Source organism: Dermacentor silvarum, chromosome 8 (genome assembly GCF_013339745.2).
Source record: "Dermacentor silvarum isolate Dsil-2018 chromosome 8, BIME_Dsil_1.4, whole genome shotgun sequence".
Classification (NCBI taxonomy): domain Eukaryota; kingdom Metazoa; phylum Arthropoda; class Arachnida; order Ixodida; family Ixodidae; genus Dermacentor; species Dermacentor silvarum.
This window is the reverse complement of record NC_051161.1, coordinates 176,017,975-176,035,434: the sequence shown is the minus strand read 5'-3', so window position 1 is coordinate 176,035,434 and position 17,460 is coordinate 176,017,975. Positions and strand designations below refer to the sequence as shown.

The following is a 17,460-nucleotide window of genomic DNA, read 5'->3' as shown; positions in this document are numbered from 1 at the left end:
CTTTTATATTCAGGGGGTGTCTTATGGGTGACAGTTTGTTGCAAAAGAACAGTCACTATGTGTGGGCCATTCAAATCTTAATGCATCCGATACTTGGAAATAGGATAGAAGAGACACCACCATGCTTGTGATGTCTCTTCTTTCCACCGTGTTTGTGTCAAATTTTCTTGCTGTTTTTCTCAAGTATTAGTGTGAACTAACTGGCCCAGCAGCACTTCTCAGTGCATCCTTGCAAACGGTGATTGTGTTTTAGGTTACTGTGTTTTAAAGTGGCATTTCTTACTTTCAATATGCTTGATTGTTGCTGTATCTCAGCAGCAACACTGTAGTTTTTTTTTTTTTTTTTTTCATTCTTGCTTCAAAAAGGAATACATGCCACGCAAAATGTTTACTTTGCTTATGGATGCCCATGGTTGTACAGGGTTCGAGCGCCAGCATTGAAAGGCAATGTATTGATGAGCTCTAACAGCCGATGTGCCGCTTTATTGACGAGTGTTGCCTACGAGCAACATACTACCATGAAAAACTTCCCACAAAGTATTGGTATTGAGTACGAAGTTTGTGGCTAAATGTCTTCGGCCAACAATGAATGACAGGCTGTGAGTGTCATTTGCTGGTATAGGGTAGCAACAGAGGACGAGAAGAAAAACGTTTGCCACGTGACTCAGTTTCTTTTCAAAGCACTGTCAGGAGAGGTAGACCGATGTAAGATGTCCGGCAGCAGGAGTGTCACAGACGTTACGTAAAGCAAGCGAAATGTACCTGTATGGTTCACATATGACGAGAGCTGTCTGTACAAATTCCAAACGAAGCCATAGGTGGCTTGGGGTGAAGCCCACTTCCAGTTTTCTGCCTGCTGTTTCCTCTCTATTGCTGAAAAAGTGCCCGCAAAATATTTTTTCTTTTAATTGGTTATGCTTATTCTCGAAGTTTTTTGCACATTTAAATAGCAAATGCACATTTTTTCAGGGTATTTATATATTATAACATTTTGAACTCAGACATTTAAAATACTTTGAATGCTGTTAAAATTCTGCATCAAAGTGCTCCTTACTTAAGATAAATAGGTCGTTGCATTCCATTTAATACACTTTAGGTCCTCTTGAGTGTTTATTGTGCAGCCTACACACCAGCACGGATACTGCTTTAAGGCACAGACATTAGGCACAAAACACATGCACAGATAATTGTTATATCGGCCTCCAAGAAATAGCAAACATTAGCGTCAGCTAATGAGTGCACATCTTGTCATGACCACCTCAGACGCTTCAAGGTGACTGTCTCAATTGTTGTCTGCTAGTGCAGTTCGAGACGATCAAGTTTTAATGGTAAAGATGGCTGTGATGTATTCTTGTGTCTAGTGTTATTCTTTTGCTACCTCCTGACTGCTGTATCAGAGACTGACTTTGCGATTACTGGAAACATGCTAGCAGCTTGCCTCATTCGCATGTGTCTGAGCAATGGCCCACATGTGGTACTTGGGGAACCTGTGCATCACCGCAGAGCTGGGCCCATGCACTCTGGTGTTCCTTTTAACCGCTGGATTCTTTGTCGTACACTCTACATGACGAGAATACTAAATGAGTTTGCCAGCACCGAGTTCCATCAAAGGCTTATCAATGGAATGTCTACCTGAAGCTTCAAATCGAGCACTTTTTTCCACTTAACTTCAAAAAATGTTAAAGTCCTGTTCTGGGATTTCGCTCATTAAGTCTGATCTGCATGACAGACGAAAGTGTGGATGGCACGTCATGTGACTCGGTGTCACTGCTGGCAATGGCACGGTAAGCATTGACAGTAAAGTGCACACTGCCACTGTTGTGTTTGATGTTGTCTGCTACTGGCCCAGAGTTATGAAAACAGGAGGGCCATGGCAAGTACATCTGCAGCTGGACGGTTTGTGTTCTTCTGGTCACATTACATTTTTACAGCCATTGCATAAATCACACCCGCTGTGGTTGCTCAGTGGCTATGGTGTTGGGCTGCTGAACACGAGGTCGCGAGATCGAATCCCGGCCACGGCGGCCGCATTTCGATGGGGGCGAAATGCGAAAACACGCGTGTACTTAGATTTAGGTGCACGTTAAAGAACCCCAGGTGGTCAAAATTTCCGGAGTCCCCCACTACGGCACGCCTCATAATCAGATTGTGGTTTTGGCACGTAAAACCCCATAATTTAATTGCATAAATCGAAATCTAATCTTGTGGCTGTCAAAGCTGCATGTAAAGATTGACGCTTGTCCACATATGGCATCTGGCCATGGCAAAATGGCAATGACTGGAAACGTGCTAAAGGTTGAGTGCCAGTGATAGTCAAATGAATCGGAACATCATTAGTTCTCCATTCACGGAGGGGCAAACGATGACAGATACCCTTTTTCCCCACGATTGGTATTTTGCTCACAAATTCAGATACTATGCAGTATCACAGAAGATGGCAGTTCTGAACAAACTCAATTTGGGCCATTCATTCTGTCTCTTGTGTTTTGCTGGCGAGGTGACTTTGCAGACTCTTCTAATATGTGTGATACTATTTAAACAGGGCTTGATGATGCCTTCGTAGTTGTTCCTTCACAAAAGTAAATTTTTCTTCTCTTTTTTAAAGGACCGATATGGAGTGTCGGCAGTGGTGGCTAAAAAGTTTGCGGGTCTCATCAGTGTTGGGTAAGTTGCTGCAAGAAAGAAGCATTGAAGGCCAATTGCAACGAAATTTTACTTGGACTAAATTGCCCATTTACTGTCAATATAATCTTGGCAAAGCCGCAGGGCTGGTACCGTATTTATTGTATTTAAATGAGTCTTTTTTCATGATTTTCTTTGCTTGAACTTGACCCTTGCGTTACATTCGAGTAACGGCAAAATTCGCAATTTTAAAACAGATATCATATTGTTACGATGCGAGAAAAACGGGGTTTCTTAAACAGGCTTCGGGGCGAGTCTCCGAAGGGCAAAAACATTCTCTTTCTCGTCTTCTCCGCTGACACTCCTTCGTCTTCCACTCATGCGGCTACATTGACTGTAATATTTCTCCCCTCTTAGAAGAAGCCCGCCGGGCAAGTCAAACTAAGTTCTCGGAGTGAAGGGCTTGAGACGAGCGACGTGCACAACCTCAGTCTTGGTGGAGCGCCATTCAGTTGCGGTGAGACGTGCCAGTCGATAATTTACTTCACGGAGCTGGTCAGCAATAACATACGCGCCTGTATAGTTGGCGAGAAGTTTGACACAAGCCACATTTGCGCACCAGACACCATAGCCAGAATAGATCCCCTGGAGAATAGGTGACATCTCGATGGTGCCTGTCGTACCGTGCTTTTGACCAGTCTTTTCGAAGCATGCGGGTCAAGTGTCGAGCTTCTTCAGTGAGACAAAGAGTCTCGGCGATCGTGAGATCATCGTGGGTGGAGAAAGAAAATACGGTGTCCAGTGTGTGACGTGGCGGACGAGCGTAGAGCAGGAAAAACGGGCTGTGGCCAGTAGTCTCGTGCTTTGCAGTGTTAAAGGCGTATGTAATGAAGGACAAAATTTCGTCCCAGTTTTTATGGTCCGATGCGACACGTACATGGACAACATGTTCACCAGTGTGTGGTTGGTATGCTCGGTCATCCCATTTGTTTGTGATACGGTGCCGAGTGGCGAAAACTGGAAGCGCACAACCGAAGAAGCTCTTCTACGACATCTGCAGTAAACTAGCGGTCGCTGATGATGACTCGAGGAGGGCCGTGATGGAGAATGATCCAATGCAGCAGAAACCAGGAAACTTAACTGGCGGTTGCAGGTGGCAAGGCAGCCGTCTCACAGTACCGGGTCAGATGGTGGGCACATACGATGATCCAACGGTTCCCTTTCGATGAGCGGGGAAAGGGACCCATGAGGTCAATTCCAACTTGCTCGAAAGGAGAGCTTGGAGGTGTCGGTGGTTGGACAAGGCCGGCTGGCGTCATAGTGAGGTGTTTGTGGGCCTGACACTGAGCCCAACTGGCCACATAGATTTCAGTCGACCGATGTATTTGGGGCCAGTAAAACCGTTCTTAGGCACGATGACGCGCTGCTCCTAGATGTTCGGAGGTAGGATCGTCATGCATGGCCAGCAGGATGGTGGTTCCCCGGAACTACAAGAAGGAAGCGGGCACCAGTGGTTATGAAATTCCTCTTGTAGAGGAGGCCATCACGAACACAATATCCTCGGCTTGTTGTGGAATCATGTGCGGCATTGAAAAGCGGCTCTAAGCTGAAGTCGTCACGCTGCTCCTTCTCAAAAGTCACTTTATCAGGAAATGCAGGTGCCAAAGAAGCAATCAAATGGTCAAAGTTATCCGTATCACAAAGTGTCCGGTTTAGCGGCATTCGTGAAAGGCAGTCAGCATCAGCGTGTCGGTGACCACTCTTGTATGAAACTGTGAAGTTGTACTCCCACAGACGTAGAGCCCAGCGTGCGAGTCGACCAGAGGGATCACGGAAGTTGAGGAGCCAGCACAACGAATGGTGATCTGTGACGATTGTGAATGGGCGTCCATATGCGTACGAGTGGAAACGTTGCACAGCAAAAATGATCGCTAGGCATTCTTGCTCCGTAACGGTGTAGTTGTGTTCAGGCTTACTTAACGTACGACTCGCAATGACGTGCTCTTTCCGGTCGCATCGCCGAACGAGGACTCCACCAACCTCACGCCACTCGCATTGGTGTGGATCTCTGTCGGTGTAGCTGGGTCGAAATGCCGAAGGAATGACGAAAAGAAGCGTCGCTCAAAAACGGCATCGTTATGCAGAAGACAGGTCAGGGGATAGGCGACATCAGTACAGTGTTGTACACATTCATCTAAAACAGGAACGAAAGCTCGTTCCTTGTTCCTTCCCAATCTTGGAACAAGTTCCCGTTACAAGTCCTTTAATGCGAAAGGAACGCATTCCAGTTACACTTCGAACATTGGAACGTGTCGTTGCATTAACGTTACATTTGATTATTTTAAAACTCGGATATAGTGTCGCATAATCCTGAAGCATAATCCTCGCCAGAGGAGGCGCTGCCTTCGCTTATCGCCTTTCTTCTACCCTCTCCTCGCGCGACCGCCGGTGACGCGGGCCCGGGCGAAGCAGCTGGCGCCATCTTGTGCATGCTGCACCAACTTGCGATGCTCTCTGTGGCTTTCGCAATCGGCGCGCGGGCAGGATGCGCTGCACGGTAATGGTGGCAGATACGAACTCGCGTAGGTGAACTTTTCGCTCCGTCTCGGTTAAGGGCAATGTAGGAACACAATTTTCACGTATATTCTGCATGAAAAACACCGTCCAGAAGCAATATTTCAATCGTTATATCCAATATGCGGTGAATAACATATCGTTATATATGTTTTTTTTTTCTCATAGCCCTAGCCTAATGCATAAGTTGATACTCTTAGCTCGACTCATCGTTATAACCAATATATTGTTATATGTGGTATCGTTATATGATTATTGCACTGTATAACGATATATTAATCACCGCATATCGGATATAATGATCAAAATTTTGCTTCTGGGCAGCGTTTTTCATGCAGAACAATCATGAAATTTGCGTTCCTAAGTTGTTCTTAATCCAGACGGGGCGAAAGTTCGCCTACGCGAGTTCGTATCTGCAGCCATCACCGTGCAGCGCATCCCGCCTGCACTCCGATTGCGAACGAAAGCCAGGGAGAGCTTCGCAAGTTAGCACAGTGTACACAAGATGGCGCCAGCTGTATCGTATCTTGCGCAGCGTGCGCCTCGTGTCAAACCCGCCCCCTCAAGATATGGTTGTGCGGCGAGGGTAAGCACCCTTTCTCGTTCTGCTCGGCATATGAAGGCCGCCCAATAAAGATATGCGTCTGTTCACATCACACTCCCGTGTCATGTCTCGCTCGTTCGCCAAACCGATACATGGTGTCAGAAGTGGCTAGCCAAACCTACGACTTCATCGGAGGAAGGCGACGACAGAACAGCCATGGACTTCCTCAAGCCACCAGACCTGCTACGTCTGTCAGGAGACACCAGCAAGAACTGGAAGCTGTTCATTCAGAGGCTTGAGCTTTTCTTGACCGCATCTGACCCCCCTGCAAAACCCCGATCGAGCAAGACGAAGGCAGCTTTACTCCTGAGTGTTGCCGGCGAAGAAGCACTCGGAAGTCTTCAACACCTTCACGTTTGCAGAGGACGAGAGCAAGGAAGACTATGCTACGATTGTGAAGAAGTTCGAGGAATACTGCGCTACACAGTACAGCTAAGTACATGAGCGCTATGTCTTTCGGAACATGAGTCAAGCCCCCGGTGAGCCATTTGAACACTTCCTACGGGATTTGAAAAAGCAGGCCCGTGAGTGCAACTTTGGCGCACTAACAGATTTAATGATCCGGGATCAACTCGTTTTTGGGCTAAGCGATGATAAAACCCGCGAAAAGCTGCTCGGTGACAACAAATTAACCTTAGATAAGGAAGAGCAAGTTTGCAAGGCAGCGGAGGCAACGGCGGCTCACCGAGGAATATGGCAAAACCAGCAAAATCAAGTAAACACTGTGCGCAAGACAAGGCAGGGTCAAGGCAACTGTTCATGCCTCAAGTGCGGACGTACGCACGCTAAAAGAAATTGCCCTGCATACAGCCGGACATGCCGACGGTGCCAATGAAAAAATCACTTTGCCGTATGTTGCAGAAGCGCAGCGCAAGTTGACGAGGTAGAAGACCATGAAGACGACTTTGAAGTGCTGAATGTGTCCGTAAGAAAGTGGACTAGTCAACGTGACTGGGTGGTTCAGGTGCAAATCGAAAACGAAGCCTCCTGCGAAGCCTCCTGAAGCGAGACACAATGTTTGAATGGACTGTAAACCACGCGACTGAGTGGCAGCAACTATGCACCGACCTCAGCAGGCAGCCCGTACTTTCCGTTTTTGACGCCACTAAGGTGACTAAAGTATCATGTGATGCATCGCAGAATGGAATCGGAGCGGCGCTGCTCCAGTGCAACAATGAGATATGGAAGCCGGTTGCCTATGCCTCACGAGTGCTAACTGAAGCCGAGCAGCACTATTCGCAAATTGAGAAAGAAGCGTTGGCTATCGTTTATGGCTGTGAACGCTTTCACCACTTCGTGTATGGCCGAAAAGTCTTTGTAGAGACTGATCATCACCCTTTGCTCGCTATCGCTCAGAAACCAATTGGTGAAATGCCGCCCCGGCTGCAAAGATTCTTTTTGAGAATGATGCGCTATGACATGGAAATGCGGTTCGTTCCAGGAAAACAGCTGCTACTGGCCGACATGCTGCCACGGGTTCCCACTTCAAGTCGTGCCGGTGACGTCAGCAGCGATGACGTGGAAGCGCACGCGGTGAGTGTCGTTTCATCCCTCGTCAGCAATGAAACATGGGAACAGCTGGCCACAGAAACGAGTCGAGACGCATACCTGAAAGGGGTGCTGAACAATTTAGAACATGGGCTACCCATTGAGGGTCTGCTGAGGCCGTTCTCTTCGGAGCTGACGCAGGTACGAGATGTGCTGTTGAAAGGCTGCAAAGTAATCATTCCCAGTAGTTTGAGAAGGGACACCTTAGACAAAATTCACCAAGGGCACATGGTCATCAACAAATGCAAAGAAAGGGCAAGACGGCTTGTCTTCTGGCCTGGCATTAACACTGACATTGCAGCATTCATACAGAAATGTGTTATTTGCAGGAAGTATGCATACATGCAGCCACAAGAACCTTTGCTGATGCGCCCTGTGCCTAAACAGCCGTGGCGTAAAGTTGGCATCCATATCTTTGAGTACGGCGGACGGTCGTACCTCAGCATATACGACGCCCTGTCAAATTTTCCAGAGGTGCAAGAGCTACGAGACACATCGGCGAGCACGGTTATTCAGGCAACCAGCGCCATATTTTCTAGTTATGGCATACCATTGGAAGTCCAGACAGATAATGGACCTCAATTCTCATGTCATGACTTCAGGTCCTTTGCAAAGGCATACGACTTTCGACACGTCACATCTAGTCCAGGATTTCCGCAATCGAATGGTTTGGCCGAGAAAGGCGTCCAGGTTATCAAGAGAATTCCAAAATTAAAAAAAAAAAAAAAACGCATGAAGCAAAGCAAGACTTCTGGCTTGGTCTCCTTGCTTACAGGACAACGCCACTAGAGTGCGGACAGGCCCCAGCGGAGATATTACAAGGCAGAAGATTGTGCAACACATTGCCGGACGTGGGGACTGGACCGGACCACGCCATCATGAAGCGCTCCCAGACCATTTGCCCCGGAGGACTGCTGCCGCCGCTCGAAACAGGGGCCACGGTTCGTCTGCGTTCAAAAGGGGCCTGGACAAGCAAAGCTAAAGTTCTCACACCGTCCGGACACCCCAGGTCCTACGACGTCACGACAGAGCAGGGGCGGCTCCTGCGACGGAATCGTAGACACCTGCTGCTAACCAGTGATACCTTCAGCCCTGACCTTCCTGAAGGCAGCGAGGATGAAGCGCAGTCTACAACAGCACAAGAGGGGCCAATGACCTTGCCCTTGCCGGGGTCCAGTGATACGGCGCCCAGCACGGCATAGACGCATCACCAATTCTAAGAAGATCACAGCGACAGCGCAAGCTGCCTAAACGCCTAGCTTATAACGAAAACTTTGTTCAGTGCCGTCAATGAAACCTTAACACTTTTTGAATGTATGCTCTTGGATTTCCATTGTTTTATGCAACAAGGAGGATGTATCGTATCTTGCGCAGCGTGCCCCTCGTGTCAAACCCGCCCCCTCAAGATATGGTTGTGCGGCGAGGGTAAGCACCCTTTCTCGTTCTGCTCGGCATATAAAGGCCGCCCAATAAAGATATGCGTCTGTTCACATCACACTCCCGTGTCATGTCTCGCTCGTTCGCCAAACCAATACACCAGCTGCATCACGTCCGCGTCGCCGGCGGTCGTGCGAGCGTGCGGGGGGATGAAAGCGATAAATGAGCGGCGCCTGCGTGGCCTACGCTGCCTTTATAATCTGGTTAGCTACCATTAGAGCAGATGGGGAGTTAGTACTTCGAAATTTGTTGTAGATGAAACTCACTGCATGTCTTTGCACTTTTTCCAGTTCTGTAATGTCTTTTTTGGTATGTGGATCTCAGACTATTTCTGCATAGTTCTACAGAGAAGGTAGAATGGGCCATTCGTCAAGCTCACCCAACCTTCGCCGCTTACCTGTGTTCTACTGCCCTCTATCGTGACCTAAACGAGTTGGCCTCTGATGCGAAGTGGATTCAGGGCGACATACTGGCAGCGAGAGCCTACTGCCCACCGCCACCGCCGTCCGCCTTTCTTGAACCTCGTTGCGCGTGGGCTGGTGGTGACTCGTCACCCCGTAATCCCCCGAAGTACGAGGCCACGAGAGAGTACCGAGATGCGCACGACCTTTCTGACCGCGCTCTCGACCCATACTCGTACGCCCAGGCCCGCTGTTCTGCCACACACGGCCAACGAGAATGGGAACCTCGTGCCCTTGCGCAGGAGGGGGAATCCGATCGCGGTGCCCCTTTGGCTAGCGAAGGAAAACCACTCAGCGCCCAAGACGCGCCCAGGCCCCCTCAATCGGACCGAGGCGTTGTCTGCTACCGTTGTCATGAACGCGGCCATATTGCCCGAACATGCACTGTGCGCCGCCCGACGCAAGAGCCTCCTCGCCCGTCGGGAAACGGCTTCGGCCGCCGGTGAGCTCCCTATCTCCGGCGGCGACAGTAGGGGCGCATGGTGGTGAAACGCAACCTCTGGCTCCAATGGCGTGTCGCGCTGGCACTGACTTGTCCGCCACGCCGGCGCCTTTCATCGCCCTTACGATCGCTGGCCGACAGTTTGTAGCGTTGCTGGATAGCGGGGCCTCGGTCTCGCTGTTCGGCGAAGAGGTTATGGCTCATTTGCGCCGGCGTTCTGTCCGCATTAGAGCCTGCGACACTGCCTTCCACCTTGCGAGTGGCACGGCTACCTCGTGCGGCTCGGTGCGGTTGGTTGTGCGCTGGGAGAATCGCGTGCGCCGTCAGCGCTTTGTGCATCTCCCGGGTCTTTCCGTACCCGTGATTCTTGGTCGCGACTTCCTCGCCCGCACGGGTATCGTGATTGACGTCGCAAGCGGAGGCTACAGGGCTGGCCCTTCCGGCCCCCTGCAACCCTTCGCTACACTCCCGCTGGCCACGGCGGCCCCTCAGGCGCCGGATGCCGCGCGAGTGAAGGATGAGAGGAGACCTAGCGCGGCCCCCTTGGCTCGTGTCCCTCACTCCACCGCCGAAATGGGCTCCTTGGCCGGCACGGCGGAAAACGGTCGGTGCGATCCGCTTTCTCACGAGCGTTGCGCTGCTACGGCGGTCAAGGTTCCGGCTACCCCGGCGACCACCCCGTTAAGCCGCAGCTCGGACTGCTCGCTGCCGCCTTTGTCTGACAGCTTGTCGGTGCACGAGAAGGCACGCCTGTCGTCGCTGCTGACTCGTTTCAGCGCGATGTTCACTGAACGACCGGGTTGCACCTCCCTTGGGCGACATCGGATCGACACAGGCGACGCACTGCCGTGGAAATGCAATCCTCGCCCCGTTAGTGTGGCCAAGAGGAAGGCAATTGACCAGGCATTGGATGTGCTTATTGAGACCGGTATTGTCCAGCGCTCAAACAGTCCCTGGGGTTCTCCGGTGGTAATGGTCCCTAAAAGAGACTGCTCTTTTCGGCTCTGTGTGGACTACCGCCGGCTGAACGAGGTCACGAGGAAGGATGCTTATCCTATGCCTAACGTGGACTCAATCGTGGCTAATCTAGGCGATGCGTGCTACTTCACCATCCTGGATGCTAGCCGCGGCTACCTGCAGGTTCAGATGGAGCCGGCTGATGCGGAAAAAACTGCGTTCACCTCTCACCGAGGCCTTTACCAGTTCACCCGTATGCCATTTGGCTGCTCTGGAGCCGCAGCTACGTTCCAGAGATTAATTGACCGCATTCTCGGGGATACTAAGTGGCGCTATGTGCTAGCGTACCTCGATGACATTGTCATCTTCTCTCGAACGTTCGAGGAGCACCTCCACCACCTGGAGGACGTCCTCGAGAGGTTACGTGCCACCGGGTTGACACTAAACCCGAAGAAAGCCCAAATAGCTGAGACCCGCATTTCCCTATTGGGCTTTACCATTGACAGAGGTCGTGTTCTGCCGTGCGAAGCGAAGGTCCGAGCTATCCTCGAATACCCGACGCCGGTGAACTTTCAGGGCCTTAGGTGCAATTTGGGTATGGTGAACTACTACAGACAGTACATCCCGAATTGCGCCGCTCTTCAAGCGCCCTTGACCGCACTGTTGAAAAAGTCGGCACGATGGAGCTGGGGGCCTGAGCAAGAGGGTGCCTTTCATGCGCTATCCCGAGCTCTAGTGGCCACAGCCGAACTGAAGTTGCCCGACCTCAACAGGGAGTTCGTTGCCCAAGCTGACGCGAGCGACCTGGGCCTTGGGGCTGTGCTGCTTCAGGAGTACGACGGCGTTCTTCGACCAGTCGCCTTTGCAAGCCGGTCACTGAACGCCGCCGAGCGCAACTACAGTGTGACGGAACGGGAATGTCTCGCTATAGTTTTTGCTCTCCGGAAGTTTGACTGCTACGTCGACGAAGTGCCATTTGTGGTGGAAACGGACCACATGGCGCTCATCTGGCTTAAGCGCTTGCGCGAGCCTTCGGGCCGCCTCGCGCGCTGGGCGTTGACACTGCAGCGCTACAACTTTGTTGTGCGCTACCGGAAAGGGAGTTCAAACGTGGTGGCGGACGCTTTGTCGCGAGCCCCCATTTCGGCGTCTGATCCTTTGGTCCGCCACTCCCATGAGCACCAAGTAGAAGCCGGACCCTCAGTCTCCAATGGCTCGAAAGGCGCGACCCCTGACGGCGAAGTGATCCTCGGATTGCCAGCCCCGGGAGAGGACGTTTACCTGGTGGATCCCGTTACCTCATCGGGTATCGTCTTCAGCAGGCAGGAGTTTAGTAAAGGCACAGCAGAGTGATCCATTTTGTCGACGAATTGTCGACGGGCTCACAGAGCCGAGCTCCCAAGAGGAGCGGGGCGGCAATGCCGTCGGGCGCACCCGGACAGCTGGTATTGCTGTTGGCGCCGAGTGCGATGCAGCTGGTATTGCTGCGGGCACGTTGGATACGTATCTGCTTGACGCCGATGGAGTTCTCCTGCGCTATATCCCATCTGAAGAGGCTCCTCAGGAGTCTTTCAAGGTGGTGATACCCCGCAGTCTAAGGAAAGCCACCCTGAGCTATTTCCACGACTCGCGGGTGGACAGACATGCGAGTGGCCTTAAGACTTTCCAAAAGTTGTGCCGCTCCGCTACCTGGCCAGGCATGAAGCCTGACGCTCTTCACTACGCCCGCTCATGCCGCGTGTGCCAATGTATGAAGCCTCGCGCGGGCAAACCCCCCGGGCTCATGCAGCCAATCGACAGCCAGCTACCCTGGCAAGTCGCGGCCTGTGACATTATGGGACCTTTTCCCAGAAGCCGGCGAGGCTACATTTTTCTCCTGGCTGTCACAGATCACTTCACGAAATGGGTTGGACTTTTTCCCCTTCGGAAGTTAACGGCACGCGCGATCTGGGACAAGTTGACCGAGGTCTTTAACCGCTTTGGCTTTCCGGCGGAGCTGATAACGGACAACGCGTCCTACTTCACGGCCAAGGTGTTCGTGGATGCGTGTGCTGTCTTTGGCATTAAGCACCGCAAGACAACCACGTATCACCCACAGGCCAACCCGACAGAACGGATTAACCGGAACCTCAAGCCCTTGGTCGCGGCCTATGCCCAGCAACATAGGGATTGGGATGTCTGTCTTAACGAGATAGGCTTCTCCTTGCGGTCCACGGTGAACCGTTCGACTGGGTACACGCCCGCTTTCCTCAACTTCGGGAGAGAGCTGCCAAACCCCATGGACCGCGTTCTGCGGACCGGCAGTGAGGCGTGCACCACGAAAGCCGGCCTTTCCGGCTACGCGGCGGAATTGTGCTCACGGATGGACGCGGCCCTTAACCTGGCCCGTTCCAACCTGGCAACAGCGCGAGCTGGACAAAAAGCCCAGTATGACCGGTCACATAAGGACGTGCACTATGGTGTCGGCGATCTCGTCCTCAGACGCAACCATGTCTTGAGTGACGCCGCCGAAGGCATCTCTGCCGCCCTGTCGGCCAAATGGTTGGGCCCGTACCGAGTGGAGACCAAAATGTCCCCTCTGGTATACAAGCTGGCCGACTCCCAAGGGAGACCAGTCGGCGGTCCAGTTCACATCTCGGACCTAAAAACCTTTCGTTGCCCGTAGCAACGACTGGGGAGAGGGGGAGGTGGTCAACGAACCGCAGGCAAACCATGATACGGTTGGCCCCAGGCCACGCCACCGGTACAACCTACGGAAACGCACCTAGGCAGGTTTTCTCCCACCAGCTCGTAGCCGGACTTTATTCCCTGCCACGCCGATGAACGGAGAGACACTGCTACGGTGCAAGGGCGCACATCGAAGCGGTGACAGGCCCATGTGGCCTAATATACCCTCTTATGTGTTGCCCAAGCCTCAGCCTGGCAAACGCCCCTTTTTGGGCTGTCAGCCAGGCGGGCAACTTCCTTGGCACGCCGGCTATGCCGGGGGGCGTTCCTGTCCTTCAGCTTGTGTCGTCCAGTCTGCTCCCTGCGCCTGGCTCCACTGTCCCACCAGTCTTGCTGACCACAAAGCCGGCAGTCCCTGGTCTTACCATGCCAGCCTGTTGCTGACCTCAAGGCCTGCTGCTCCTGGTCCTTCCGCCATGAATGACTCCTGCCTCTGGAGGACACGAACCCGTGCCAGCCTTGCCTCCTGCTGCCTAGGCTGCCGCTAATTGTGGCTGGTCCCCAATCAGGCGCTGACCTCTGGCCGAGGAGGGTCACTCCGGCTGCTGCTGCTGACCTGGCGGCCGGTTATCCCGGCCTGCTGTTCCTGCGCAATCCGGGGAGCCCAGTGACTTCTGTGGTGGCTGCTGCGCCAAAATGGCAGCCACGCCTAGCGCGTTCCTGGCTGCTCCAGTCCGGCGGACCTCGAGTGTTGCTGGCTGAACCATGGTGCTGCCCTGCCCCGTCTTTCCTGGGCTGCCAACTCTTCCACCTGGCAGGGGGTCCTTCCAGTGTGCGGAACTTTGGTGGCCAAGGCAAACCCCTGGCTTTGTGTCAAGAGAAGCGACGTCTTCACCTTTGTGGACTGCTGTGGCCCCTTCTCCCTGTCCTGGTCCTGAGGAAGACGATGACACCCTCTTGGACTTTGCCCCGCTGGCTTAGCCCTCTTTGGCTGAGTCAACCTTGCCACTTGGCCTCGGTCAGCCACTTTGGAGGCTGGCCTCGGTCTTTAGGAGGGGGGAATGTGGGGATCGAGGTGCCTTCCCGCGCCTCGTCCCCCAGCTCGCGCGTGGCGCTTAGCTCGATCCCCGGGAACCGCCGCCGTAACGGCAACATGGCGGACATGGCGAGCGCGCCGGACTTACTTTTTCGCGCAAACCGTGCTTCTCCCCCCCGGGATTGGACTTGCCCCGCGAGACACGTCACCGGGACGCGTCCTGATTGGCCTCCCGCGCGGCGGCCCCCGGGCACCCTCTCCACCCGAGCTCTCGTCCGCTGAGCGCTTCCTCGCCGCGGGAGAGGCTCACAGGCTCGCAACGAGGTGGTTACATGAGACCTTTGTTCTCGCGACTCCTCGTTATCGCGCTTGGCGGACCGTTACCCGGTTAGCCCTAGCGCAGCGGGCGCGCGTACTCGATCGGTCTTGCGGCGAGCCTTGGCCCGTAAGCGCCGTGACTGTAGCACTGAGCTGTACCTTGGGTGAATAAACCCGTGTTTGTTGGCGATCTGACTCTGGGAGCCTTCTCTGCGCCGTGTCGGAGAGTCGACGAACCCTGCCGTAGCGCCTTTGTGCGTTGCGGAGTGGAGGAGCGTCGTGCCCTTTCCTGACCGTTGCTCGTAGGGTAAGCCTTGTGCAAACCCATCTCCACACATTCTACGAAAAGATCTATGCCGGGGGCGATCGTTGTCCCGACAGACGGCGACGTTGTGCGACAGAGGCGACGACAGCAGTGGCAGTGACGACGAAATTGACAATGGCCCGTGATTGACACCGACTCCGATGTTCAACCAAAGTGCAATGTCGTCGATCGAGTCGCTCATTGATTTCATGCATGCCAGATTATAGCCGCCAGTGTTCGTGCAACAGCTGGACGCGATGCAAATGGTGGTAGCACAACGATGCACAATGTTGATTTTTTCTCTCGCAAGCTGCAAATTTGGTTTCGGGACTACAAAAATATATTCGTTTTTTTTGACGGCAGTCCCGATATAGCGATTATCGGCTATAACGATCAGATTTTTCGTTCTTCTTGATATCATGATAAGTGGACTGCACTGTATTTTCACACAATGTCAGTGACTTCGAAACAAGCCTCAAGGTTGCTTTGGGCCATCTGGTTGGACACAGAGGTAAAGACCAATTTATTCTCGTATGTCTCAAAAGCAGATGACAAAAATATGAGTAAACCACTTCTTTACAGTTACACATGCACCGTACTCCATACCCAGAGTGAATATTTTGCGTAATCACTTCCGAGTGAATTTCGAAAGAAGTGCAATGGTGGTCTTGGGACGATATTGTTACGCTAAAGCTGCGGCAAGGACGGAAGAAGAGAACGAAGTGCGCTTGTCTTTGTAGCGGCTCGTTGTCAGCGCGGCCCCTTTTCATCAATTCATCTGTTAAATAAATGCACCCCATCGTAACAGTTTTGGTGGAGGTGTGGGGTAAAACAACGGCATCCCCGAACAACGACGACGAACCACCCGCAGAAGCGCAATTCGTGGAGCTTCTCATAAGTCGCCGAATTGCCGGTCTGCCACCAGAGATGGCGTCCGACGGCGACAACCCCACCGCATTCTTCCAGCTGCCCATGGCAGCCCTACATCGAACAATGAACCTTCGCCGGAAAAGCCAGGGATGACGTGGACAGATGGCTCAGCTTTTACCAACGCGCAAGTTGGTTCAATGGCTGGAATTCCACGGCCCAGCTTAACAATGTTGCCTTCTTCCTCAAGTGAACCGCGTCTGTGTGGTTGGAAAACCACGAAAACAGCATGACGAGGTGGGAAAGGTTCGTAGATGAAATCAAGAAGTGCTTCGGAGATCCGGCAGCTAAAAAGCCTGCAGAACAAACCCTAATGCAGCGAGTCCAAGTTCCCGGCGAAACGTGCACGACGTACATCGAGGAAGTGCTGAAATTGTGCAAGGCCCTGGACCCTCAGATGACAGAAGAGGACAAAGTTGGTCATCTTCTAAATTGGATTGCCGAGTATGTTTACCAGTTCCTCATCGGAAAAGACAGTCTGGACTCTGTAAGTGATGTCATTCGGCACTGCTGCACGTTTGAAGCCTTGAAAGCTCCGCGTATCACACCGAAATTCGGCCGCCTGGCCAATGTAACTAACGTCGCCAGTGTTGATGTGGTCACAGCTTCATCCGACCTTGGGTCTGTTATTCGGCAAGTGGTGCACGAAGAGCTTGACCGACGTGAGGTGGCTTCCCTCTTGACTCCGCAGGTTCGAGAGCCCTTTTCTCACTGCGACTTCGGTGAGACGACCATCACCGCCAGGGATGACGTGGACTGTGGGGTCTCACACATGTGCCCTTGGGACAAAGGAACGACAACGCAGTAGTGCAGACAATCAAAAGGGCATTTATTGCACCTTTCATATACTAATACACACTAACCGAATTACAACCAATAGAACATTCACACGGGCGCGCGACAAATCAAGTAAGTCCGACTCACCGCGACCCGATAGCGAGCGAATACGTTCGCCCCCTGCTATGACACCATCGCCTAGTCGTTCGCGTGTACAGTCACGCGAACGGTGCCGTGCTCGAACGATCCGTGTTCGTCCATACCGGTGTCCTGCTCTTAGCCTCGCGCGACGGTCGCGCGATGCGGGGCGGCGCACGCGCGAAGCGTTCGTGCGTGTTGGTCACCGTTCCCAACCCCAAAGAAGAGCGCCTCCGACCTTTTTCTCCCAAGTGACCCCGGCGTTTCGGTGGCGTTAGCATCGCGACACTAGCGCCATCTCTCGCAACGCGCCGCAACCACCGCCGGTAGCCACGCAGAGAAGCCGGACTACAGGAGACATGCGGGGAAAACAACATCAGGGGACGCGTGAGAGTCGCGCATCCCCACATCCCCCCAACCTTAAATCACTACACATACGCCGGCGAAACACGTCACAAGGCCTATCAACGCGCGTGTCGCGAACAAAAGTTAGTACATGCGACAGTGGCGCCGCCGAGTAAATGTCCACGCGTTATCCACAACGTGCGAGCCGACATTGTCTCTGGGGTGCACCGCTGGCGTCCGTTGGTCACAGCATCAGCTCTGCAGATTCGATGGCACGACTCCAGCACAGGACTCCGGAAACGG

At 52.9% G+C, this 17,460-nt stretch overlaps 1 protein-coding gene across 2 annotated transcripts in view; it reads left to right on the top strand.

The window, feature by feature from the left end:
• The window catches only part of LOC119461866 (dynactin subunit 4), a 245,552-nt gene that overhangs the window by 68,042 nt on the left and 160,050 nt on the right, over window positions 1-17,460 (top strand). For both annotated transcript variants that reach the window (XM_049672777.1, XM_037723239.2), the window contains exon 5: window positions 2,606-2,664. In XM_049672777.1, the coding sequence (XP_049528734.1) occupies window positions 2,606-2,664 (59 nt within the window). The remainder of the gene's footprint in view (window positions 1-2,605; window positions 2,665-17,460) is intronic.